The sequence below is a fragment of the Alligator sinensis genome, unplaced genomic scaffold (assembly GCF_000455745.1).
Source record: "Alligator sinensis unplaced genomic scaffold, ASM45574v1 scaffold692_1, whole genome shotgun sequence".
Lineage (NCBI taxonomy): Eukaryota > Metazoa > Chordata > Crocodylia > Alligatoridae > Alligator > Alligator sinensis.
The window spans coordinates 1,754,486-1,780,909 of record NW_005842238.1 but is presented as its reverse complement, the minus strand read 5'-3'; the positions used below and the strand labels follow the sequence as shown (position 1 = coordinate 1,780,909).

Below are 26,424 nucleotides of genomic sequence, written 5' to 3'. Positions count from 1 at the left end.
TAGTATCTTTTTTTTCCCCCCCCCCCCCCCCCCCCCATACGTTTGGTTGCTAAGTGATGCAGAGCTGGTCTCCTGTATCTGCAAATGGATAGCTAATGCCTCTGCTGCTGCTCACAGCTTGGCCAAGCAGCTGTAGAGTGTAATTAATTAGGTCCTCATAACTTTCCCTGCTTCTGTTCGGAACCCAGTGGGCAGTAGCCAAGCTGCCAAGGGCCATTCTGCTTTCACATTGCTGCCACTGCTTAGTAAAGCCAGGAGGAGCAACAACTGAGGTAGGCACTTGGATTTCTGGTGGCTACGTAGCACCCCAAAAACAGGGCAAGGGAGGACTAAAGTAGCAGAAATCTCTTTATTTTCTCTTTTCCTCCCTACTGATTACGCTTTCTGTGCCAGTAAAGAATTTGGGCCAAGGAGCTTGAAGGGTGTCTGGTTTTTCAAATTTATCAGATACCTAGGTGGATACAAAATGGGGAACCCTTAAGCCAGAGGGACATAGCTTGTTTAAATATCTTGGATCCCATCCCCTTCTGAGCAACAGAGCTTGGCACTAGTATGTTACCTCAGTCTTTGCTGGTTAGAGTTTCTTCCACTTTTATCTCTCTCTCAAATATTTGATCCAGTAACTTGTAGATCTCCGAAAAACTGTTTCAGCCCTGGAAAGGGTGGAAAGGGAAGACAAAGGCTTCAAAAGTATGCTGTCATTTGTTTACTGTATTTCACATCTTAATTATATCATTGTTTTGTGTTGAGGAATTTTTAGGCTGGAATAGGCACTTAAGAGGGAGCAGAAAACAGGTAAAAAACCTGGAGGAGGGGAAGAGTATGGATGATGAATAGAGCATGAGGGATGGAGGAGGGAGACAATTGATTGGGGGGATGGAGGAAAAGACTTGTGTATTGGGGCCAGAATTAGGATAAGGAGCACTATGACATCTAGGAGAAGGAAGAGGCATCAGTTGGAGGCTTCTGAGACTGGGATAAAATAAGGAAGTAGGAAGAGGTATAATACAGGGTGATCTGTGAACTTCCATCTCCTGCACCCTTTTGTTCATTTTTCTACTTTTTCCTGTAGTGATTTTTTTTTTTCTCTACAGAATATTAGAAGAAGAGAAGCCTTTGCACAATGAACATTCCTGCACCATTTGCTTCAGTTCTTCTGAGATCATTAGATAACCAGCTTAAGCAAACTAATTTAAACACATTACTCACAAAGATATTTTTTCCTCTTGAAAATATGGCACATGGTTAACATTTGCTGTCATAAACTTGACTAAGACTAAGGCTTGAAGACTTTCCATTGCAGTTTTCTTATTTATGAGTTGATTACCCTTTGTTGTTAATCAGTTCTTCACACCTCAGAGGAAATTGCAGACACTACTCTGTTGTGCTGAGAAAACTGACCCCTTATTTAACAGTTAATTGAATTAAATATTTTGAGACAGTACCAACTGAGTGATAAGTTCGCATGGTGGCTTTTGCTGTCATATTGAATATGTTTAATTTCTGAGATAACTCTGACTGAAGAGGAATATAACAATGACCTTACAACATGCTTATTTCACATCTTGTCATAATCTGTTGGGACTGTGTAGCTCTATGACAAGGCTTCTGTTAGGTTAGTAAGAATCCCATTTCTCTTGATTACTTTCTATTCTTGAGACTTAAAGGTGGTAGGGGTGGTCATGAAGCAATCTTACAATAATTTGCATGAGAGGAGAAATTAACTTCAGTGGTCTTTTTCAGCTTTTAACTGCATGTATCACAAATCTTGTTAGAGACCAGTGTCATGGGAGGTTGAGAGGTGCTGATTCCCAATGGTAGGTGGTGGGATTATCCCTTGAGTGGTACACACATTTTTAAGGTATTTCTTAATTTAGGGGTGGTATGGGGGCTGGGAGGAAGGGGAAGATTGCCATCCTTTACTTCCTCTTTTTTTTTTCTTCCCAACAAGCACACTGTACCTGAGAAGCATGCCAAAACCACTTAATGACATGCCAAACTTTGGTCAGAAGATGTCAGTTGAGAGTAACAATGCACTCTGTCCTGTCTTGTCACTCTTATATTGAATAGGGTGTCATCTCAGCATTTTCAGTCTTCTTTCATAGATTCTACCCTCTTACCCCCTATGTTGTACATCTAGACCTATTAGCTGGCTCTCCAGGAAAAATGTATGAATTGCAAAATGGCCTCCACTATATAATGAACATGTTCCTTTTAAAAAAGCACCAAGGGAAGAAACTGAAGTACCAAAATGAAGCAGTGCTGCAAGTGGAACGTGTATCCCCGTCTTCGTTAGAACTGGCTAACGTTTACAGGGTTAGTGCCTGTGGTTCAAGCTGAATCAAGAAGGCAATGGCTAATATAGATGTATGATTCTTTTAAAAACGCCTTTAGCTGAAATAGTTCAGAAATCTAAAGTTAATATTTTAATGCCAAAAATTTGTCAGAACTATCTCATTACACATTTGCAGCTACTTACATTTGTATGAATTACATTTTAAAGCAGATTACTTAGCATCTTTTTTGGTTAATGTGCGCTTTACTTTTTATTTTTAGGCTGTTTTTCTCAGCTATCCATTTTTAGCTTTGTATGCTCAGCTGTGATGGGGTTTAATAGGCATTTTTCTCAGATGGTTGGTTGCCTTTTTTCTGTAGGAGTATAGTGAAATTGATTTTTAAAGGTGATAATCTGTGGGATTGGATTTATTAGACTAGTGAGGATCAACCTTTTTGGCAGGTATGCCACAAGTTAACCCTGTAATCTCATTGAGGGCCATCCCTGATCCCGGCCTGATCTGCTGCTCTGCTTTTTGCTCCTTGCCCTATCTGCTGTTCTGCTGCCTACCCTGTCTCTGATCTGCCATGTGCTACACACAGAGGCTGCCCATGCCACTTGTGGCACACATGCCACAGGTTGACCACCCATGCGTTAGACTACCAATAGAACTAAACCTAACAAAAGTATTCACATTTAAGATTTATTCTTTTAATAAGTTTTGATCATATCCTGTCAGTTGATATGGGAGGATTCATTCTCTTAATAGGTTTATTTCTTTATTAGATAACTTTAAAAAGATGTAATTGGATTAGAAATTTCCATATGGTTTGGAATCAGTGGACTCTGCTATATTTACATGTTCATATTGGGACTGGGTTTTCAAATGGCTTTGGTGGCACTCCTTAAGATCTAATTTGTTCCGTATGTACAGCTGTAGCAGTTTCATAAGTCCATTTTTTGCCTTGTGTGTGATTAATACCCTGTGTGTTTCTGTCAACTGGGAAGTACATCTTCTCAAAAAATGGTGGTAGTGGAATCAAACTTTCCTTGGTATAAGAAGAGATACTGTTGCTGTGTGTGGCTCTGTGCAAAAAGCTGCTTGAAGCTCATTTCTCTCCATGGGGATAACTGGCTGCATACCAAAGCTGTGGCCAGGAGAAGCAGGAAAGCAATGTGTGGGCAGACTGCAGGTTCTTTTATTAGCACCTTCATTGTACATCTAAAATCTCAACAGTAAGTGAGCACTAGGCTTCTTCTATTAAGTTTGGCTCCATCATTAACTGCTTAACTATCTAGTTTGAATTGTGTTGTGCTATAGAGAAGAGTGTCTGTTGAATGTAGATTTTTTTATGATTTTATATTTAGTTGTGTTTTAGAATCAGACTGTAAAAAACCCCTATTTGTTTTAAACTACAAAATCTGCTCAGCATTGCAAGGAACGACTTGTAAAGCTTTTTTTAGAAGGAATTTAAAACCAACTGATATGGTTATCTCTTTAACTCTCTCTTGTGGGCCTCTTGGCTCCTAAAGACAATGTTACTTGATTTTCTGGAGTCAAACAGCAGCAAATTCTGTAATTAAATAGATTTTCCTCATGAGTCACAAATTATAGGTGGAATTCTGAAGTTCTGAAATGTGGGTAACCATATCAGTTTTGATTAGGCCAGAAATGGGGCATTTAGAGGTGGACTGGTTATGGTTTGAATCCTTCAGTAATAAAGAAGCTAAGCAGAAGGAAAATCAGCTTGCTGTGGATCAGGGCAAGGCCTGTTGAGCTTTCAAGTGTGTTTTTTAATGCTATATTTTTTCAAAAGTATTTAACGTTGTGCAGCAGGCAATGAATTTTCAGAAAACTCTAACTTCTTGAGTGTGTAAAAATATTTTGACTTTTGGCTTCATCACACTTATAAATATGTACAAGAATCATAAAAGAATGCCTGCCATGTCTCTCATTGTTTTACATAATGAGAGGAGTTACAAGGTGTTTAATGACATAAAGTGTTGATTGACCTAGCTGTTATACCATAGTACTTGCTTTATCTTTAATTTAATCCTAGTGTTTGCTAGGGGTTAAATTAGGCTGTTTTTAAATGGAGATTCTTGTACCCTTTTTTTTTCTATATTTATGCATTGTTTGGCTTTATTCTTTTAGGTCCGTTGTTCCGAGTTTGGACTCTCCAGCCAAAATCAGCTCCATGGAAAAGAAACTCCTTCTCAAGAGCAAAGAGCTCCAAGACACCCAGGACAAGTGTCATAAGGTATTTATTTATGCGATTGGCCATCCTCATTGCTCCAGGAATCTACAACCAATGTATGCCAAGGGATCTGTCAGATGCTGCTGATCGTCAGGATCTGTGGTGGGCAAAGTGCTTTTCCTTCAGTCAAGTGGCTTCCTGTTCATTACAGAGGGAAATGACTTTAGGCTATGCCTTTGCTCTAGATACATTAATCTTAACAAGAGGAAGCTCTGGATTTTAAACAGCCCTTTTCTCAGCATGACACAGACAACTGCTTCTTCCAGCAGGCGGCGTTTATTCCTCATCAGTTGCAGCGGTTTCTGTTCTGAGTGATACAAGTCTTTCTTCCTAGTCCTTCAACTTCTACTTATGTAACTGTTGCCACTTCATTGATTACAGTGAACATTTTATAACAGTTACGGTTCCTGAGTAAAAGGAACTCACTGGAGTCTATTCAAACTCACTGCTTTTTTGAGACTTTTATGAGTGCAATTATTTGTCTCCCTGCTCTGTGCTGGATTTGACCATTTGTCCCTCACAAGGAGATGGGGGGGAACCATCTTCTGGTCCAACATGGATTTGGGATAAAGTTAAAGTGATCCATCTCTGCAAATCAGGTGAAAAATGATTGTGGCTTCTTTGCTAACTGGGGTTCGAAGAATGACTGAATACGAACAAGCAGCTTGAATGAATGGGGTGACTTAGACTTACTTCCTGCCCTTAAGAAGAACTGTGAATTCCAGGAGCAGACACAATGGTATTGGAATTTAAACAGCATTTGGAGAATTTATTGCTAGGATCTCTGAGACTGAAATTTGTCACATGAGGTACACTGAAGTTAGCAGCTAAAAAAGCCTTTGAAATCCCTTTTAATCTTTCAATTTTGTTGCAGATGGAGCAGGAAATGACGCGATTGCACCGGAGAGTGTCAGAGGTGGAGGCTGTACTTAGCCAAAAGGAGGTGGAACTGAAAGCCTCTGAGACCCAGCGATCCCTCCTGGAGCAAGATCTGGCTACCTACATCACAGAATGCAGTGTGAGCCTTTACCCTTTTCCCTCTGAAGGGTTACATCTGACGGTCTCTAGCTTTCTGTTCCATAGAGGTTTCAGTGCAGCACACGCTAAAGAGAGAAGATGCAAGAGGAACAGTTGTCTATTGAAAATGGAGTAGTAAATTGTTTTCAGCGTACAGTTAGATATGATTTTATTTAAACTCGGGTGATGTTGTTAGAATATCATACAGTAATAATTACAAAGTAGGTATAACTGATTTCTTGCTTGCCTTGAAGCACCCTGAGGTGGTTTTGTTCTTGACCTTCTAGCGATGTTGTACTTCTTTGGGGTTCTGATCTTAGCAGATGGTGGAATCAAAGGTGGGGTTAGTCAATCCAAGTGTAGCTAAAGTGTTTCAAGAAGTGAAAGTGCTGACTCAAGATGTAGCATTCTGAGTTCAATCTGATCCAATTCCCTAGCATTGTGGTATGGGCACTGTAATGACAGATGCTGCTTTTCAAATGGGATTTAAAAGTGAAGCCCTAAATCTGTCTTTAAAGAGTTTTTGGCACTTTATACAGGACCAGGGACGTCTGCCCAGTTGTCTTGGCAAAATTTCAGTGAGGGTGTTTACGTTCTACATACCAATGCTACCTTTTATTTTCAGCTGCATATGATATTCTTCTGTCTTCCTTTCCCTCTCCCACCAAAACTTTAGCGTGCGGATACTGGTGGTCTTTAGCATGCTGGTGTAGATAACTGCAGTGTTAGCAGTAAAGAGGTCACTGAATTTTAGAGGTGTGAGAGGCATTTCCTATGGAGTATACTTCATTTATCTTAATAGCACAGAAGGCATTAATGTATTTGTGTAAATGGAAACTTTACAATTAAATAATGCACATTAGGAAACATATCTGAAGTTGGGTTGAGCTATGGGTATTTTATAATTTCTACTGTTTTACATGACTGCAGAGTTTTGGATCTTTCTGGATGAAAAACAATAAATAAGTATATGTAGGTTGCAAGACTGTTAGTCTGTCTTGAAGTCCTAAGCAAAGATTAGAAAGCCTGAAACAAAAGAAGTATTACTACTATTAATAGTAGGCACTCCTACCCTTTAACAAAAAGTTGAAGGACAAGCAGAGGATTCAACTTAATCAGCCAGTCTGGAGAAAAAATGTCAGTCTTGGTAATAATAGTAGCATTCAGTGAATGATGGTATTAGGGCCATGAATAAACAGTGCTAGATAAAGTAATTTCAGTAAAGGTTATCTTTTGGATCCTGTGTTCATTCTTTGACTTCAAAGTTGATTGGCAGTAATAGGGTTTGAATAAAGATCTTAGTGTTGTAGCTTTTTGGTTGTAAGCGAGCTGTTTCTATCCACATAGAAAAACTGAAGTTCAATAGCAGTGAATTTTTAGGCTTCGTCTCAATTTATATTGACTCGTGTTACTCAAGGAGAAGCTTTGTGTTCCTTTATTTGAGGATATTTCTTATACAACAATGTGCAAAGGCAAAGAATCTGTGTATTGAGCATTTTGCTTTCTGCAGAGCTTAAAGCGAAGCCTGGAACAGGCACGGATGGAGGTGTCTCAGGAGGATGATAAGGCGCTACAGCTTCTTCATGATATAAGAGAGCAGAGCCGAAAACTGCAGGAGATCAAAGAACAGGTATAACTGCTTCTCTGGGTAGCAGAGTGCTTGACAGTATATTTGCACTGCTTGTATTTTGCACTTCTGATGCTAGGAACACATTTTGGCATATGGGCACACAAGTTACTATCAGGTAAGTTACCATGGGGTACTAGAGTGTTAACTTAAAGTGCATCTACAACCTCCTGGTAGCTGATTATATGCATGCTCTTACTCTGAAGTAAATGTGAGGCAGCTTCCCCACTCAGTAAAATTGCCTCATTTACTGCAGGGTAAGAGCATGTACTTGGTAATGCAGAGCAGCTGATGTACCTTAAGTTCACACCTCACTTACTTTAGCTTATCTTTTTGGGGCCCATGACCTCACTGATGGGATGTAAGACTTCCACCATGGAGGTATTTAGAGTTTCTTAAAGTGCCTGAAGAGAAAATATCACTTTTGTGTGCATTGAAAGTACACATGTTCTCAGACCTTCTGATGCTTTCTTGAAATACATCAAGCGGATCACATAAAATGTCTTTAAAAAATAGCTAAAAAAAAAAATTAGGAGAGAATTTTGATATTTTTAATAAAATTGCTGTGTTGAAAAAGCACAAGAATTTAAAATAGATAAAGCTTTAAATGAATTAACAAGGTTCCCCTTAGTTCTCACCAGAAGGTCATGAATCCTTTACAGTGAATATTTTGAAATGGGGGTGGGAGGAGTAGGGGTGGAGGGTAACCACATGAGATCTAATGTTGTTGTAATTTGACCAACTTAAATTTCTAATTGTCTTACCTTGTTAGTATTTCAAAATACCACCTAGGTTGTTGAACTGTTCTTTTTCTGGCTTAGCGTCTTTGCAGGGTAGATGTTTTTTGCAGAGTTATTTTTTGATCTAGAAAAGTGGTAGGAATTCATTAATCCACAGACTTGTTTATATGAAGAAATAATACACACTTAAATGAAAATATGACATTGTGGACAATTTTCAGATTAAAAGTATCGTGGGACAGAATCCATTCCATCCCATTGTTTAATGGAAATGCATTAAATTGAGAGAAATAAATTGCAATTTGCTATGGAGTTCAAACAATTTTAAGCAATTATCTACTGTTTTTCTCCTTCAAAGCACTTTACAAATATTAACTGACTAATTTTGGTAAATGAGATGTGGAAGCATAGAACCCTTGGTAATAGGTCTCTGGACAGGAGCTACTCTTTTATGCAAAATTTAATGAAATGCATATACAACCTCTGGAAGTAGCAGACCTATATGCACATATCAAGTATCCATTCAGCTGATTGTTTTCAAAATGGCAATGTTCTAAACCTTGCTACTTTTGCTGTCTGTTGCTTCATTAGCTGGATTTCTTTAAGTGACTTAGTGTAGAATGTTTTTTGCAATACATATATTTAGATTCGTAAAATTTGACAAAGGAAAAAAATATTTTAGGAATTTTAATAAAACTTGTATCCCAACATGACTTGAACTCAGTATCTCTGAACGTACATGTTGGCTAAGATTAATCAGAATATTAAGGTGCTGTAGATGGAATTGTAACAGGTTTTTAGGACCTTTTATGTAGGGTTTCTCTGGGGTTCCTCAAGCTGCATAAAATGTGTTGAAAAATTTCTGCTGACTCATTAACAGGTGGATCTTGGAAAATAAGAGAGCCTGGCTTATTTGTTTAAGGCAGAAAGAACATAAAGGGTGAGAGAGATCTGATCCTTATGATTTCCTCTATAGAGGAGCCAAGCTTGTGGAGAAACCTGCTTGGGTAATATTTACACAAAAAGACAAATCTCAGGAAAGCTGTTAAAGCTCAAGTATTTGGTATTTTCAAGGCAATGCCATCTATTCACCGTTAGTTTGGAAACTCAATGGAAAAACAGGGCTGTTCTTTCTAGTTTGGCTTCTGGTAATAACTTGACTATGTATATTTTCATTCTGACAGTTTTTAATCTCTGATTAGCCTTCATGTCTGCTTCTCAGTGTTCAGGTGTTCAGTGTCTGTTGCATTCCAATAAGATGCATGCCAGAACATGTTGTAGGTCTTAGGTTGCATGGCATGTTCCTCTCTCCTAATTATGAAATTTTCTTAAACATGGTACCTTGAATATGGCAAGAATCAAGACAAACTGAGCTATTTAACCACCTCCAAATTATTAGCTTTCTCAAAGGCAGGTGTGGTCATACTTGTAACTCTTTAAATAATCACTGCTCTATAAGTTGAGTGTTTCTCAAAGTACTGACAAGTTATCATCTCTCAGCAGAGCACAAAGCATTCTTATTTCTCTGTAGATCAATTGGTGTAAAAGGAATTTTCTAGAGTAATGTTTATTTTATCACCTCCAATATAAAAAATAAGAAAATGCTTGGGTAGCAAGAATAGTGACAAGGGATATTTGTTAGGAGATTGAGTGAGCTGGATCCTTTGTGTGCGTTACGAACCAGAAAGCCATTCTAGGCCAGAAGACCATTAGTGGCAATTTCCAGCATGGCAGGGTATTAGCAGCACCTCCCAAAGGATGGTCTACTGAAGATCAAAGCTTCCTGGGAATCAATACCAGCATCTCTTTATAATATCATGGAATCAGTGGAGATCATGACAGTGTTCTGTGGGCATTTGATCGGGGAGACATGATTGCTTTAGAAGTGTTACGATGAAGTGGGCAATGAGGGTTGTAGCTGTGTATTTGAAAATGGGATGTAATGGGAATACTATAATGGACTAAAACAGAAAGCCAGATATGGGCTCATGTGCAAGGAGTTAAAAAAAAAAAAAAAAAAAAAATCCCTGTTAAATCCTCTGCCCACTTTCATTTTATGTTATTTACTTGTCTAGCACCATTCTAGCTACTATACACATGAAACAATCAAGCGTTTTAGAACAAGGACAATAATGTCTTTTTTTTTTATATTGGTTTTGTAAAACACCAGTATATTTCCAGGATTCTAATAATTCTTATTAATAAAAATTACCATTCAACCTGGGTCTGTAATGAACTCCTGAGTGATGATCTGAAGAGCTGTCTGTACCTGATATCACCTTGGATGCACAACCTAACTGGAATACTTAGTTCAAATGTTCCTTTTGTTCTTTGATTTTTAGGTATTAAACTTTTTTTTTTTTTCTAATTCCTATGTTTGTAGGGCCCAGAAATAGGGGTATATGTAGAGGAATGGCTTTTTGTAGGGGAAATAGGACTCTCCAGGGACTGTGCTCCAAAGCTAGCATTTGATTATTAGGTTACCCGCTTCTCTCTTCAAAAATGATGGAGGACTTTTGTGTTTAGGCTTTTATGTTTCTTTCCATAGTTGTCAAAAAAAAGCCATCAAGTTGATGGCTGGAGGCCACAACACACTTTTTATCCACCTTTTTCCTACTACTAAGGCTTGTGGTTACTCTCACATTACCAGTTTGAGAAATTTTACTTTGAAAAAACAGGCCTCTTCACAGAGGCACTATAACACTAAGAGAGAAATTACATGAAAATAGATTAATTTTTGTTTCAGGATCCATGTGTTTGTTTTTTTAAGTAGATTCTTTCAAAATAGTTTTTCTGGTTATACTTTTGCATGTTTTCTGAGGTATTGGCTTGAAAATAGCAAGAATTATTGGCTCTGCCATGGAGGACAAGCTAGGGAGTTACAGAATAAAGTATTTTGTTTGGCTCTCCCTTTCATATTGTATTATATTCTTTTCCTGCATGTCCTGTAGTTTACTACTCTTTTTTTTTTTTTTTTTTTTTTTTTTTTTTTTTTTTTTTTTTTTTTTTTTTTCTTTTGTGATCTCTGAAATGTAATACCCCTTTCCTCCCACTACAGGAGTATCAAGCCCAGGTAGAAGAGATGAGGTTGATGATGAATCAGTTAGAAGAGGATCTTATTTCAGCTCGCAGACGTAGTGATCTCTATGAATCAGAGTTGAGAGAGTCGCGATTGGCAGCGGAAGAATTCAAACGTAAAGCTACAGAATGTCACAACAAGCTACAGAAGGTAGTTGAGGCTCCTTGGGAAAGGAGTTTTATACTCTGATTTCTAGAGTGTATTTCTACACCAGAGTTGCATAAAACTCCTTAGAAGCTCAGTGCAGATTGTACAATTGAGAGCCATTTTGTATTAGGCGTGTACTTGGAATAGTTTAATTTATTCCCTGTAAGGCTGTTTACATTTAAACTGCCTAAGGTGGTGATTTTGGGTGAAGTCCAAGGTCCTAAAACTTTTCCTCAAAGTTATATATTTTATATTTAAGTTACAGGCTAAAGACCAAGGAAAAGCTGAAGCAGGAGAGCTGTATACCAAACTGGAGAAGGTATGCTTCAGTAGTGTTACTGGAGTTTGCTGACTGATTCTGTATGAGCAAGTTGTTGTTGGTAAAACCCACAATATCTACGGTCGGTCAGTGGTGTGAACACACTTCCATCCTCACTTTCCTTGTGGGACTGATTGTTCAGTCTGATTTGACTTAAAGCTAGGTCTGGTCAGTCTGTGCTCAATAGAACTACAGTAACCATTCAAAGACAAGCTATTATATGCAGTCCATGTTGAAGCTGGGTTAATGATACACATGGGGTTCCTTTTATGACTACAAAATGGCAACTGAAAAATATGATTATTTTGAAAAATAAATTGCTTTGGTTCTGCATGCATTGTCACACTGAATGATCTGTTTAATGACAGAAATGTGACAAACTAACTGAACTTAATAAAATAGGATCAAGCCTGCATAAGATTGTTTTGGCAGGTTGGAATTATAGGGAGAAACAAAGATCCTGGGAAAAGAGACAAAAATAACAAGTTTGCCATACTTGTGATATACTGGTGACTTTCTTCCCTTAATTTTTTCTCCTTTGCATTTGACTACAGATCAATGCAGAACAGCAGGGCAAAATCCAGGAACTACAAGAGAAGCTGACAAAGGTAAAGTGTATGGGGTAGGAGGGAAATGTTCATAGGAATAATTTCTGTATTAAATCTCCATAAGACTTTCCAGCAAAATTCTAATGCAGAGGAGGGAGGCACTTTGTTTTACGCTCAAAAATAGAATTAGTCACAGCCTGGAGGACAACAGAGGCAGAAAGGGGGGTGGTGGGAGCTGGTATCTGAAATCATTAGAGTTCTCAATATGCTTTCTGCTCTTGAAATGTGTCAACAGTGTTTATTTTTACAAATGAATATGAATCAGAACTGGAATAATGAATACAAAATTTTATTTAAAAGGCCACCTTTGGTGTGTGACATGCAATACACCAGCCTGGCCTTCTGTTTCTGGAGATATCAGGGTTTATTTCTTGTTTGTTCACTAGTGAAAACATCTGTTGGTTTTGGCTTACTCTCTAAGTGATAGAGCAGTTGATGTGTTTTGCTACAAATCAAGTGGTGAGAGTTCAAGCCTTGTTCCAGAGTCATACTGAAGGCCATCTTCAGTTGTCTTAACAGTGGCTGGCTACCTGGTCCTGTGGGCTGGGAGGAAATCAAAGACAACTGAATTTGTTGCTAGTCACACTACCTTTTGTGCTGGCTTGCTCTAACCATGCTGGTTTGCTAGACCACCTTTGACCTTGACTTTGCTAGCTGGAAAGCGATTTGGTGATTCAAACAACGTCAGCTCTGATAGTAAGGTGAACATTATAGGTGTAAGAGTTCATGACAAGATTCAGATTCATTAACACTGTAACCTGTCGGAAGCATCCATGGTTTACCATCCATGGTACACAATTTACAATCCATGGTACATAATTTTCTCATCAGTCTACCTCTCATCAACACTGTAATACTAGTAAGCAATCAAAAGGCTTCTGGGAAAATGCATGTTTCAGATAGGTCCTGAAGTAGATGCTTATTTTCTGAGGGGAGGGACCTAGCTATAATGTATCACTATGGGAGTTTTCTGAACTTCCTTCAGTTGGCTTGCTTTTTCTCTCTATACAGGAGATTTTGTTATGGGCAGTGAATCTGTAGGGTGAACAGCAGAGGGTAACAGCTAAATGGGGATGACATTTTCATTACAATTCTCCAACAAATAGATCTGTTTTCAGTGTTTTTTTTTATCATTAAGTCCAAAGTACAATCTGCTCCAATGTTTGTCAGCCTCAAAATTGCAGTATGGAGCATAGACTGGAACTTGGATTCCTTCATATGACTGTACACTGTCCTAATTCTAGGTTGCTAGGCCAAGCCTTTATAATGGCTTTATGTAGAATGTTGAACAGCTGAAGTTGCGGTCATTCTATACCTGTATCTTGTACCTTGAAGATTTTCTTTATACCTGTTTGTCTGTAGTAACATTTATTGATTTTTCCTCCCCCCTCCCCATGCTCTTGCCTTGGCATAGGCTGTGAAAGCCAGCTCTGAGGCAACTGAACTCCTTCAGAATATCCGTCAGGCAAAGGAGAGAGCAGAGAAGGAGTTGGAGAAACTGCAGAATCGCGAAGACTCTAATGAAAGCATGAAAAAGAAATTGCTTGAAGCAGAGGTGAACAGAGTGTTTCTGGCTACAGTGGACTAATCTGCAGGAAAACCCTTAATTTAAAGACAATTAATGACTTGCATCTAGGTAGCAACTTGTCATGGGGAAAATGATCTTAGAAATTGATCTGTTTTTCATTCTTTTAAATATATATTTATCTGAAGAAATCTAACTAGGGTGATTATTTCATTTATTCACGAGGATACAAAATGAGTGCATGGCAAGGATAAGAGATTTTGGGAGAGGGGTGGTTGTAGAAGCAGGAGAGGATTGCATACTGATTGCTTCAGCTGACTTTTCCTGAAGCCTGCTCACTGCTACATGTAATCCAGACTTGGTTATCTTCAATAGCAGTTTATAATTGCCCTGCAGGAGCGCCGCCATTCTCTGGAGAATCAAGTGAAGAGGCTAGAGACTGTGGAACGCAGGGAAAACCGACTGAAGGAAGATATTCAGACAAAGTCTCAGCAGATTCAACAGATGGCAGAAAAAATTCTGGTGAGCAGAGATAGAAATGAAAGATAAAGTGTAAGAGTATAGAAGAAGGGTGTGGGAAGGGAAAAGATGGTGTGGAACTGAAGAAAATCAGTTGATAATATACATTTTATCTTTTAAATAACTTCACTGCTTAAATTCTATATCCTGTAGCTTTCATTATAAACCAACTCCACACACCTCTTCCCAAATTACTATTCTAAAATAACAGTTGCCTCAACTGAATTAACTCACTAGGATAGTGTTTGTTTTCTAATGACAATTTCAAACGCATAACTTTCTCAGGTAAGTCCTGGGTTGTATGATAATGAAAACATTAATCGTTAGAGTTGAGATGAAATTGCAAAGGACTTCGTGGGTCAGATCTATCTGAAACACATTTTGGAGTAGAGGAAAATTAGTCATCTAAACTGTTTTTCTCTGAAGATATTTGTCAGAGATCCATTTTCACCCACGCAGCTTCTTCCTTTGTTATTGTTGACAATTTTCTCTCTTATTGTTAGATCTGTTAAGTCTTTGTGGTTTGGTTTATGGTTAGCTGGCTTTTTTTAGTCCTTTTAGTCTAAAGGGAATCAAACAGAGGTACCAGTGGTACTTATACTTTCCTGCAGGTAGGAAGCCATAATTTTATGACAGGGCATGTAAATCAATTTGTGGTACTCCTGAGTTCTGTTTGTTAAATATCCATTCAGACAGTAGGTTTTCCTTTTCAGTATAGAAGGCAGGACCAAACCTACCAAGCAAAAGGAAGTGATGTTTTATTACAGGTATGTACCAGGTACTAACTGGTGCAGCATAAAATATGACTGTTGTCTTGGGGAAATGCTCCTAGTGAGACTTCTTCTAGGGATGAAGTATATTTTACATTGTAGTGTTATATCATTTCTTATGAGTATATGAATCATCTCTCATTAAGCTACCTTTCTACAGTGCTTGAGGAGGAGAACAAAAAGATATAATGCGAGTTTAAAAAAATCCTATGGAAGAAGTGATAAAATGGCAAATGTACCTATTAGGAGACATGAGATCATCATGAATTTAGCATCCTCTTCATAGCCTCTTCATTCCAAAAATTAGATTAGTGGTAGTGTCATTACAAGGGAGGGTGGATTAGTATTGTTGCAAGAGCAGTATCTTGGATTTGGTATCCTTTATTAATCTAAATAAAGATGAGACTAATCTTAAAGTGGGATAAATATGGGCCCCATTTTTTTCTTTGCTTTTTTTTTTTTTTTTTTAAAGTCTATTAGGATTACTAACATGTTGAACATACTGAGGCAGGTAATAAGTCCATAAAAATAGTACTTTTTATTGATATTGGTCCCAGCTATAGGAGAACCTCAGAAATGTCCTGTACATAGGCCGAATGTTAATGCAATTCCATTTCTTGAAGTTAGTAGGTGATCCATAATTGCTTTGAGAGAGAGTTGCATTTATGGACTTTTAGGATCAGAACATTTGAACACCAAAAAAAGGGAGAATAAGTCCTTGGCAGTGTTCTTTCTTTCAAACTATTTTGATAACATGAAGGCACTGTAAGTGGGAGACTACTGCTTAGCTGGGCAGTGAGCCAGTTTTATATTTAGAAATTGTGTAAAACTTTGACTTGCTTCATAAGCCTCTTGTGTGTATTTGAGCACTGTTGCTTGGATTTGATTAAATTCCCTATGGGGAAGAAATGCAAGAGAATGCAGATATATCTTCTAATTGTTTCACCATTCCCTACATTTTCAGGCAGAGTATTGGGAACCCACAATAACCTTGTATATAGTAGTTTCTTTGAGATTTCTACCTTTGGTTCCTCCAGTGTTGAAGAATATTAGGCCTCTTCAAAAGACAAAGAAAAGAATAAAGAGGAAGGTTGTTTTTCTTGAAGTTAGGGGGTTCTTTTTATGGTGTCTGGTGTTCTTGCTCTTCTGTGTTGTGAGTTCTAGACTGCTCTGAGGAAGGGGATGATTTTCTCTATCCCTCTTAAACAAATTTGTTTTAACCAATGCTGCCTTTGATTTCTTCTGGAGAGAAAAGAACTGGCAGGACACTTGTACTTGTATCTGAATATTATAGATTTATATTGGAATCTCCTGTATTGAATAGAAGTCTTTTCTGAGTTCTGTTGTGGTGGCACAGTGAGTAGGATAGTGATTGGAACCTAAGATTATATGTATTCCTGTTGAAAGGTTGTTTAATCCATATAGGACACTTGGTTGTGTTATAGCTTTGTTTTTTCCATGAGGACTTTGACAAAATGTCCTTGGGGAAATGGGGAGAGGATGGATGAAGATACAGGAACAGAGATGACCTCTGTTTCTTCTGGTTATGAGGGAAGAAATACCATATTTACTTGAATACAAAACAAGGTTTTTTCCTCTAGTCAGCATGGAGTGGGGAGAGAAACCCCTTGTCTTACATTTGAATACAAAGAAACCTCAGTAATACGTTGTCTGTCATTAAACTGCTGCCAAAGCAGCATGTGCTCAGTAACAGAAACCAATTATGAAGTTGGTCAAATGCAACCAACACTGAGCATGACTGTAAAACACACAGCTCATATTAAGCAAACATGCTGATGAGAATCTACCACTTCTTGAAATGTTGTGTTTCAGGCCAAGTCAGCCAAATCAGTTCTGAATTCTATCGACTGAGCAGGACTTCCGGTCCCAGGATGGCGACCAAGGGACGGGGCACTAGTCAAGGGGTGGGGCTACCCTTGCAGCCCTTGACAGCTTGCCAAAACTCATTAAGTTGCCCTCCTGCTTAAATAATTGCCTGTTCAATTGCCTGTCCCTGCTCCAACTACACTAAGTCTGCAGCTTTCTTTCCCATTTCCAATGATTCTTATTTCTTCACCAGCCTTAAATGTCTGGCAGACATTGCCAAATGGGGCCCTAAACAGTTTACCCAGAATCCCTCTGTTGGCCCCTTTCTCAGTCTGGTGCATATGATTAGTGTGGCCCCGCCCTCCATGAAGTGAAGCTGGACTGGGTTTCCCTATCCCTCATCTGCATATAAATTTTTGGAGGATCCCAGATCACATGAACATCTGGTTCCAGTCATGAGTGGGGAGCATGGTTCCTTTGTGGGGGTATGTGGAATACGCGCGCATAGTGAACAGTGCTGAGCTCTGGGATCACCATGACTTGAAATCCCATTGATTGTTGTGGGGCCAGCCCAATGAACTATCTAGCAAATCATGATCCTTTTGGCTTTGGATTTAATATCATGAATAACCTGGCAGGGGAAATACCATGAGCAGATGGTGATAGGCGAAATATGCTGACTAAGGTAATGCAATTAAAATGGCACTGTGTAGTGGAGGGTTGCACCCTTGTCTGTTTGTGGACTGGAATCCCTACAAGATCCTCATAGTTAGCTTCCCACTGGCCAGCTTCCAGTGGGAGGATCTCAGCTACATGCTGACTTTATGGAAATGGGACACTCCTTCCTAGCTTGCTCCTGCGGCCATATGGCTGAGGGCAAGCCAAACTTGGGGGCATCCAAACCCCATGTCTCCGGGCTTGGGCCTACATGTAGGACACCTGTCAAAGGATTTGGAAGTATCTGAAGCCCCAGGCTAGGGTGGAGGATACTTGCTGGTAGCAGGACCACGTATGGTTCTTGGATGATAAATGGATTTGGACCTGATCTGGCTAATTTGACCTGAGACACAAAAAAATTTCCTTAAAAAAAAGAAAAGGAAAAAAAGGTAGTACAGTTGTATGTGTAACAATTTATATGTACAGAAATAAATATTTTTGCAAACAAAAAGAAAGAATAGTTTATACTGTATATACTTAGGCCGTGTGTAGATTAAATGGGGGCCCTAAATTGAAGCGGTGGGTTTTTAAAAACACTGTTTCAATTTAGGGCCCTTTAAATCCCCATGTCGTGCACACACCCTGCTGACGTACCTGCCCCTCTGGTGGCAGGGCGGGGAGGGGAGGGAGAGCTGCTGCCGGGCGGAGTGGTCTCTGGGCTTCTGAGGCGAGGGCTGGTGCTTCCCTCTGTGGCAGTGGCAGGCCCCCCCACCCTCAGTGGCACCTGGCTCGGGCGATCCTGGGGGGCACTGCAGCCATGGAGGGAAGCACTGGGCCCCCTGCAGGCAGGCAGGCTCCAGGGGGTGTGGGAGGGAAAGATCAGGCTCACCACTTTTCGTAGGTGGAGCCTGTCTTCCCGGGCTGCTGCCAGGCTGCCTGCAGGGCTTCCTGCAGAGCCCCTGAGCTGCACGGAGCCCGGTGCTTCACTCTGCGGCTGTAGGGGCAGCAAACTAAAACTCCTCAGAGGAGTTTGTTTGCTGCATCCCGAGTCATTTAAGGCACATTATGCTGCCGAATTTCCTACAGCGGCTGGAATTAACGTGCAATATGCTGCCGACATATGCAAACACTGACATCATTAAAGCGGTGCAAAAGCATTTAGCCTGCCTTAAAGTGATATGCACACATGCCCCTCATTTCATCTAAAGGCAGCCATAGATGCCAAAGTGCTTCTTAAAAGTGTGTTTATGAAGTACCTGTGCTAAAACTTTCAGCAGTTTAAAAAAAAAAAAAAAAAAAAAGGTAACATGCATCAATTCTGATGAACTGAAGCTTATGGGCATTATATGACAGTTACTGCACCTGTTTAATATTAAGATCATTACTTTCAAATTTGTTCCTTGGTTCTGTTTGTTCAGGGGGAGAACAGGGTCTGACAGTAAGGAGAAAGATAAGGGGCTGCAGGGGAAAGTAGAGGACAAAGGAGCTACCTGACCCCCAGATTAATTTTCCTTGCTGTAGCAGTGGGAAGGAGGCAAATTCAAGGCAAACCTCCAAAAATTAGATTCTATACCTGGAAAATTATAACAAATTTATACATTTTCTATATATAAAATCTAATTATTGGGGGGGTTCTTATACTCAGGGTCATCTTATATTTGAGTAAATATGGTAGCCATTCCGTTTATTAGAGAAAAATGTCTGAAAGCTTGCTTTGCGGGAATGATCTCTGGTTGCACTTGATGAGGCCTGCTGGATTAACACAATTGCAGAAAGGAAATATCTAGGTCGAGGTGTATAAAAGTTAAAGGGCAATTTAGGTTTTGCTGTTTGGCTCCTCATGGTGGATTGTAGGACATGGGGCAAGAGGGAGAAACCCACCTTGACTGCAAAATGCCACTGCAGAAGAAAAATCTGGTGGTAGTTCTGATTGGCGAATACATTGCCAGGACCTAGACCAGTGGTTCCTAACCACTTTTTTTCCCCGTGCCTCGCTGCTGGGAGCAGAGTATGGCAGCAGCCCGGGGGCGGGGGGAGCTCCCGGTGTGCGGTACGGCTCATCTTTTTTGTGCAGCGCCACCAGCATTGCCCTTGCGACCCACATTTGGGTCATGACCTGGGATTGGGAACCACTGATCTAGACCATGTGTGAGCTGAATTTGACATCTTGTTGCTGGGAGAGTTTCCAATTGCAGAAAATAGTGATTTCCCCTTCATGCAGCAGTTTAGGCCGCTACATGTAGCTGGCTCCATCTAGATAGCTAATTTTTGATGGACTTCCTTATGTTTTATAGCTTGTAACAGAGGGTGGCTACTGCAGTGACTGGAGCAAAGAAAGCTTTGTGTTATTCCCAAGGTAGCTTCCTGAGATCAGAGGAAGGAAGATCAGAGGATAAAAAATGCAAAGTGCCAGATGAAGAAATATCAGGGAATCATCCTGTGCTGTGCAGATAGGAAGTCTAGCAAGTGATTCAGACATGATCCAAATCTGGAGCTTGCTTTTGGCAATCCATTGATCTGGACCTGCCTCCTGGGCTGTAAAGAGACTTAGAATGGCAAACCTAGCCAGGAAGGAGGATAACATTCTTCAAATTCTCAACTGTTGAGAGGAAACCTTAAGAGAGACTATAGAGCAGAATTGTCCAACCTTTTTGAATGTGGGACCAGATCATGAACTTTTTATCACCCAGTGGGCCAGCGAGCCATATTCAAACACTCTCTGTCCTGGGCCAGAGAGACCCTGCCTGTGCAGCCCTACTGCACCTGCCTGCCTGCCTGTCCACCCCTACGGCCCCTGCCTGTTACTGCAAGGTTAATGGTAGCTGCTGGTGGGCAGGGGCAGGAGGGACCCATTCTGCATCCAGCCAGCTACTGCCCCAGAGACTGAAGGGAGAAATAAATAGCTTCACATCCCCGTCCCCCGAGCAGTGCAGCCCCACGAGCCGGCACTGCCCGAGGGGGGCCGGAGTGAGGCAGCCGCTGCACCGCAGCCCGTCACCTGCACAGCCCCGCTCACTGTGGTGCCCGGCCGCCTGCACACGCAGCCCTGGCGGCCTTCGCGCTGCAAGCCCAGAGCGCAGGATCCAGCAGACACCGGCTCCCGTCACCTTGATCCGCAGAGGTCACGCCAGGATCCCGCCTGCCGAGGCCCTCCCGGGGCTGCCCTGCCGACTGCCTGCACCAGGCGCCGTGCCCTGTTCTTGCCCCGTGGCTGCTGAGCCCGGTGGGTCCCTGGAGGCGGTGGGACGCCGGGGGCAAGGGGCCGAGCTGGAGAGAAGTAAAAGCAGGCGCTGTCCCCAGCTCGTCCCGTTAGGCACGGCTGGGGCAGCCCCGCGCTGCGCAGCCCTCGGGTTGCGGTGGCGGGACCTGACAAGCCCAGCCCCGCAGGGGTGAGCAGCTCCTCTCCCCTCCCCCACCTGCCTGTCCCGAGCGAGGGGCCTCGGGCTTCAGAAAATGGCGGGCTGTATGGCAAGCCATATGTTGGACAAGCCTGTTGTAGCTATCATAAATAACTTCAGGGAACAAAAATGCTGTTTCTCTTATAAAATTAGCTTACTTTCAAGACAATGCTGTTTTTACTATGCTCTAAGCCTTAACCACCCTTGTGAGCCAAAGAAAATAAAAACATGAATGTACCACCTAATACAGGGCCAGCCACATTTTGAATTGAGGGGCCACTTTAACAGAGCATAATTCTGAACAAAGGCTGCTGCCAAATGCCTTTGCCACTGCTGCCACAGCTGCAACTACAGTCACCCTTCTTTTCTCACTCCAAAATGCCATGGAAGCCCCCTGGCTCTGTGAGTTAATAAAATGGCTTTGCAGGCTGGATGCAGTCTGCGAGCTATGTGTTGCTGATCCCTGTCCTAATATATATTTTGCTGAAAGCTTTAATTTACAAATCATTTTATAAACATTAATTCTGAGAGCATGCATTTAGGATATATGGGAAGGTAAACAGTTCTCCTTAGAAATGTGGAATCAGAAGCATATTTATTAAGGCCTCACTGCAGGGAGAATCACACAAATGTAGGGGTTTTCTGCATGATTCTCAGTTCAGGGTCTTAAGAACCTCCCAAAGAGAGAAATTTTCAGAAATGGAACTAAGGAGTTTAAGTAATTCTATCACAGCTATAAGCTGTTCGTAGCTGCTTGTTATCACAAATAATTCTGGCTCCATTGTTGGGAATGCTTTATGAATGTTTGGGATGCAGTGGCTCTGGAGGCAGCTTTTGGCTGGAGTGAAATCTGCTACTAGTTATTTCTAATATCTCCTTACTCTTTTCATTAGACCACTTAACCCAGAATCTAGGCCAGCGCATATGACCAACATTGTTAAAGTGTTCATGTATAATTTCATGATATATTACATGCTGCTGAGATCCAAGGCCTCAGCTTTATGTTGGAAATAAGAGAGAATGAGTATTTGCTACATATACTGAAAATTCTGTGTATACTGTTTCTTTTTGTCTCTCATAAATCTCTGCTGTATTCAGGAGCTGGAAGAGAAGCATCGTGAGGCACAAATTGCAGCACAGCATCTGGAGTTGCAGTTAAAACAAAAAGAGCAGTTCTATGAAGAAAAACTCAAAGTAAAGATACATTTTCATTGTCTTCAGACTGTTGTATTGGATTAAACCCAAATAGTTGCTTTTGGAATCTGATTCCATTGGCACTGCTTGCTCATTCATGTCACACTTGCTGAGTTTTCTTTAGGAAGTCAAGTAATATTTGAATAACTGCTTCTCTAACATGTACCCCTATTACCCTCATCTATAGTGTAAGACTGTTATCTATATGAGATTTGTAAGTCAAATTTATAGTAATTTGAGCAGACATTTAGAGCAAATTATTCTTATAAAGTTGGTGGAAATGAAAACCTTTGGAGGGACTTGTGATTCTTTGAGTTAACTTTCATTGATCTTAAGAGCATTAACACAATGTATGCTTGGGCCTCATGCTTCAAGAAGGATGTGAACAGATTGGAAAGAGTCCATTGAAGAGCAACAAACTAATCAGGGGCCTGGGAAAGGTTGAAAGAACTAGAGTTAGTTAGCCTGGAGAAGAGACGATTGAGGGGGCAGAATTTGATAATGGTCGATTTATAGAAAAGATTATGAGCTTTTCTCTGTGGCCATAGAGGCCAGGACTAGGAGCAACAGCCTTAAGCTTTAGCAGGGGAAATTTGCATTGGAGATTCAGAAGAACTTTCTGACTATGAGAATAATCTATTCCAATGCTTGAACATCTATAGAAGTTGTGGAATCTCCATCCTTGGAAGTTTTCAAGAGCAAGTTAGACAGATGGCAGGGATAGTTTAGTCTGGGATGATCATGCCTTGAGCCGGGGACTGGACTAGATGACTTTGTGAGTTCCCCTCCAGCCCTCCTTTCCTACGAGCTTACTGTGGTGGATTTAAATTCAGCAAATATAAGAGCCTTTTTGAAATCTCATCTTGGAGCTATAACATCTGCCAAGAAGTCAAAGGATCCACCTACTCTATTTTTCTCTTCTTTAGAATATCTTAAGATTTTAACAAACATTCAAAAATAGAATCTGAGAACATCATCTAAAATTAGGTAAGCCAAAAAGGAGGCATAAATGCATGTGGTAGACTTCAGAGTTTATCTAGAGAATCAATACTGTATCATTCAGCAAAAGCATTCTATAAGGTTTTTTGTCTGCTAAGTGTTATCTCCAGCCCTTTTTTATTATGATTTAATGCATTTATATAGTGCTATGTATTTTCATTGCACTTAAAAGATGTAAAGACCATGTTCACTAGCTCAGAGAGCTTAGTTTGAAGAAGTTATTCAGAAAATTGCTAAGGAGAAAGGGGATATTATGATGATAAAAGGAGAAGAGAAATTCCTTGCAGGAAAATATGAAGGAGAAAAGGAAGAGAACTGAGAGGGTGGTTGGCAGATTAGAACACAAATACTATGCAAGACATGATTGAAAGCTTAAAGTCAAAATTTGGTGGGGAGAAGGAGACCAAGGAAGCAGTAATTTGAAAGGATAGGCAGGAGTAGAAACCTAGGTGAAAGTTGGAACAAAGCTATGTTGGACTGGTAAATGGAGGACAGGATGCTAATGAAAACAATTAGTAGAGGGAAGGCATGCTGTTGGACCAGAAACTCCAGTTGATTTAGCAGCAGTGCTTCGACATGCTGGGATGGAAGGACGTAGTTACTGAGCTTCCACTGATTGTCAGTAACTCTCCTTTTTGTGCTGTTGAAAATCTTCTAAATTGAAAAATAATCCATGCTTTAACAAGTAGTTGGATGTAGAGGATAGGAGATGATGATTAGCTAGATCTCAGGAAAGGGATTAGAAGGAAAGTCTGTTTTCAGTTTTAGAGAGGGGAAGAGTGGGCTTGAAATGCAGATGTACTTCCAAAGGGAGATTGTCTGAAATATTGGCCATGGAAAACTGGTTGAGATTTTTCAACTGACTCGAAATGTGTCCTCCTGGCATCCTACCATTGCTGTAAATCAAACCATGAAATACAACCTTCCTAGTCCCTTCAGAGTTAAGCCACTGAAATTTGTTACAATATGAAAAATAATTAAGTACCTTTTCCCCAACAGTTTTATTTAAAATACATCTACATAAAACTCTTGGCATGTATGCAAATTATGAGTTTAAATAAACAAATAATAGCTAAAATGGACTGCTTCAGTCCAGTTTCTGGTGAGCCACATATCCATATAAATATAGGCCTCTTAAATTTGACATCATTATTATACATTTCAGCATTTAAGTAGGTGTGAGGGCTGAAATTACTTTTTCATACATTTTAGGTCAGTACTGAAGCATATTGGTGTGATATCTTAAAGGAAGCTTATATTGTCACTTCTTGTGCCATGCTTATTCTGTGAATAGAGGACTTCATTTTCCGTTTCTATCAATCTGGTCTATTTTTATCATAATTTTAGATTTTAACTAAACAGTAACAACCCATAGTCTTTCCAGGAGCTTTGTGTTCCTTCATTTATCTTTTGAATTAGCTGGAATACTGCCTTCAAATACTTTTATTCCTGTGATTTCTTACCATTATATATTGTATATAATTTTGTTTGGGAAGTGGTCAGCCCCTGTCAGCACATTTATACCTTCCCTTGTGTCTTCATTTTTCTGATTACATTTGACTAGAGAAGCTAGTATGAAGAAGGAGATCTTTTGTTTACTTTAGGTGCTGGAAAATCAGATGAAAAAAGATCTTGCTGATAAAGAGGCACTTGAGAATATACTACGAAGACATGAAGAAGAAGCACGTGAGAAGTGCAAACTCTTGGCTGAACAGAAGGCGGTAGGTGTCACTGAACTGGAAATCAAAATATTTTAAGAGTAGCTGATAGGGAACAAGAAAATCTTACCATAGCGTGTTCCTAATATTAAAGTCTGGTTTGTTGTTTGGCATTCTTGCATGTGGCCTTTTTAAAATTGAGATAGATGTTCTTTAATTCAGTGTGTCTTTGAGAATATTCCCTTCCATGAAAGTCATCCAGGCCTGCTATGTTCCAAGCTAGGAGTACCATGCATTGTTAACACGTGGACTTACTGCTTTAGGCATGGAAAAGGCTGGACAACAGATATAGGCTGCTGTAATATCCGCATACTTGATGGCTCTTTTTGATTACTTAATCTGTTCTGTTTTTTGTTGTTTTCATAAAAACGTTTCTGGAAATTATTTTTAAATGCTTTCTTGCTGACATCACTTTTTGCCATGTAATCTTGAAAGCAGACTGGTCTGTTTCAGATGATCAATGCCATGGATTCGAAGATTAGGTCACTGGAGCAAAGAATAGTGGAATTGTCTGAAGCTAATAAGCTTGCAGCAAATAGCAGCCTTTTTACACAGAGAAACATGTAAGTATAGGAGTAGCTAAAGCACTAAGTATAGAAATGGCTACAACACCGATTTATATATCACTGTGCAAGCTCACTAAAATCTGTTTTCCAGATGTTTAAATAATCTTTTTCTCTAAACTTTCACATGTCTTTCTTTGTACTTTGTACTTTGATAGAGCTGTGCTGTTTCTCTAAGTAGCTGAAGTGTGCTCCAGGTTTTATATTTCACCTGACATGCCTGTTAAGATTTATTAGTCTGTAATGCGACATATACTTTGGATCATTTCCTGATACTGGTGCTGTTTCACTTTTTTCCTAATTTAAAAAATTACATGCTGTTTCAGATACTTCCAGAGGAACAGAAATTCCAGTAATGTTTCTAGGGGTGACATGTACCTATTTATTTATTTGTTTATTTTAATTTGATTTATATATTGCCCTTCCCAACAAAGGCTCAAGGCTGTATTCCTTGTATTTATAGTATTTTGAGACTTCACTACCTATGCTTCTTGAGAGAATTATTTCCTTGATGCACAAAGATTGGGAGGAAACTGTTAAATGCCCACCTTTCATAGACCTTCCGTTTTGCCCCCAGCAGAGGGTAAGACACATAAGAAAACTGCATTTTAGTCAGTTTTTCTTCAACTCTCTAAATAATGTGCTCAAATAGGAAGGTACATGCTTCCTGTGCCTTTTTCAGTGATGAAATGGAGGGCCTGAGCCACAACTTCAAAATATATCCTCAGTTCTCAGATTGTTTTGCGTCCTAATCCTGACTCAGGACCTTAGCCACGATGTTTCTGTATGCTTTTTGGCCTCTGGTCCTCTTCATTTTTTCTCATCAGCGGTCACTTTGGCTATCAGATTGGCATTTTAGGGATCCTACTCTTTTTCTAGAGTAGCTCCCATGTGCTTTTTGCTGAGACCTGTGTCTTCTTCACTCACTTCAGCATCAGCAGCTGTCCTTGAGACATTCTTATTAAAAAGTGAAAAAGACCCTTATGATCCGTGAGTGTTTTCTTGCCATTTTCTCAGATCTTTGTAATTCCCACTCAGAATTGGATTTTAGTTCAGATTTTAATAGGCCTTGTCTTTCCACAAAGTTCGGAACTTGCTTTCAGTGTATTTTATTATTTTCTTTTAAGTGATTTTTAAAACTGGCGGGATACTTTTGTATTACACGAGAGCCTCATTTTTTGTGT

General features: G+C 40.0%; 1 protein-coding gene across 1 annotated transcript in view; it reads left to right on the top strand.

The window, feature by feature from the left end:
• Window positions 1-26,424, top strand: part of CIT (citron rho-interacting serine/threonine kinase) — a 112,306-nt gene that overhangs the window by 26,905 nt on the left and 58,977 nt on the right. Inside the window, exons 10-20 of the mRNA XM_025208571.1 lie at window positions 4,431-4,536; window positions 5,408-5,551; window positions 7,061-7,180; window positions 10,976-11,146; window positions 11,403-11,462; window positions 12,017-12,070; window positions 13,485-13,625; window positions 13,992-14,117; window positions 21,865-21,960; window positions 24,564-24,680; window positions 25,131-25,240. Of these exons, the coding sequence (XP_025064356.1) occupies window positions 4,431-4,536; window positions 5,408-5,551; window positions 7,061-7,180; window positions 10,976-11,146; window positions 11,403-11,462; window positions 12,017-12,070; window positions 13,485-13,625; window positions 13,992-14,117; window positions 21,865-21,960; window positions 24,564-24,680; window positions 25,131-25,240 (1,245 nt within the window). The remainder of the gene's footprint in view (window positions 1-4,430; window positions 4,537-5,407; window positions 5,552-7,060; window positions 7,181-10,975; window positions 11,147-11,402; window positions 11,463-12,016; window positions 12,071-13,484; window positions 13,626-13,991; window positions 14,118-21,864; window positions 21,961-24,563; window positions 24,681-25,130; window positions 25,241-26,424) is intronic.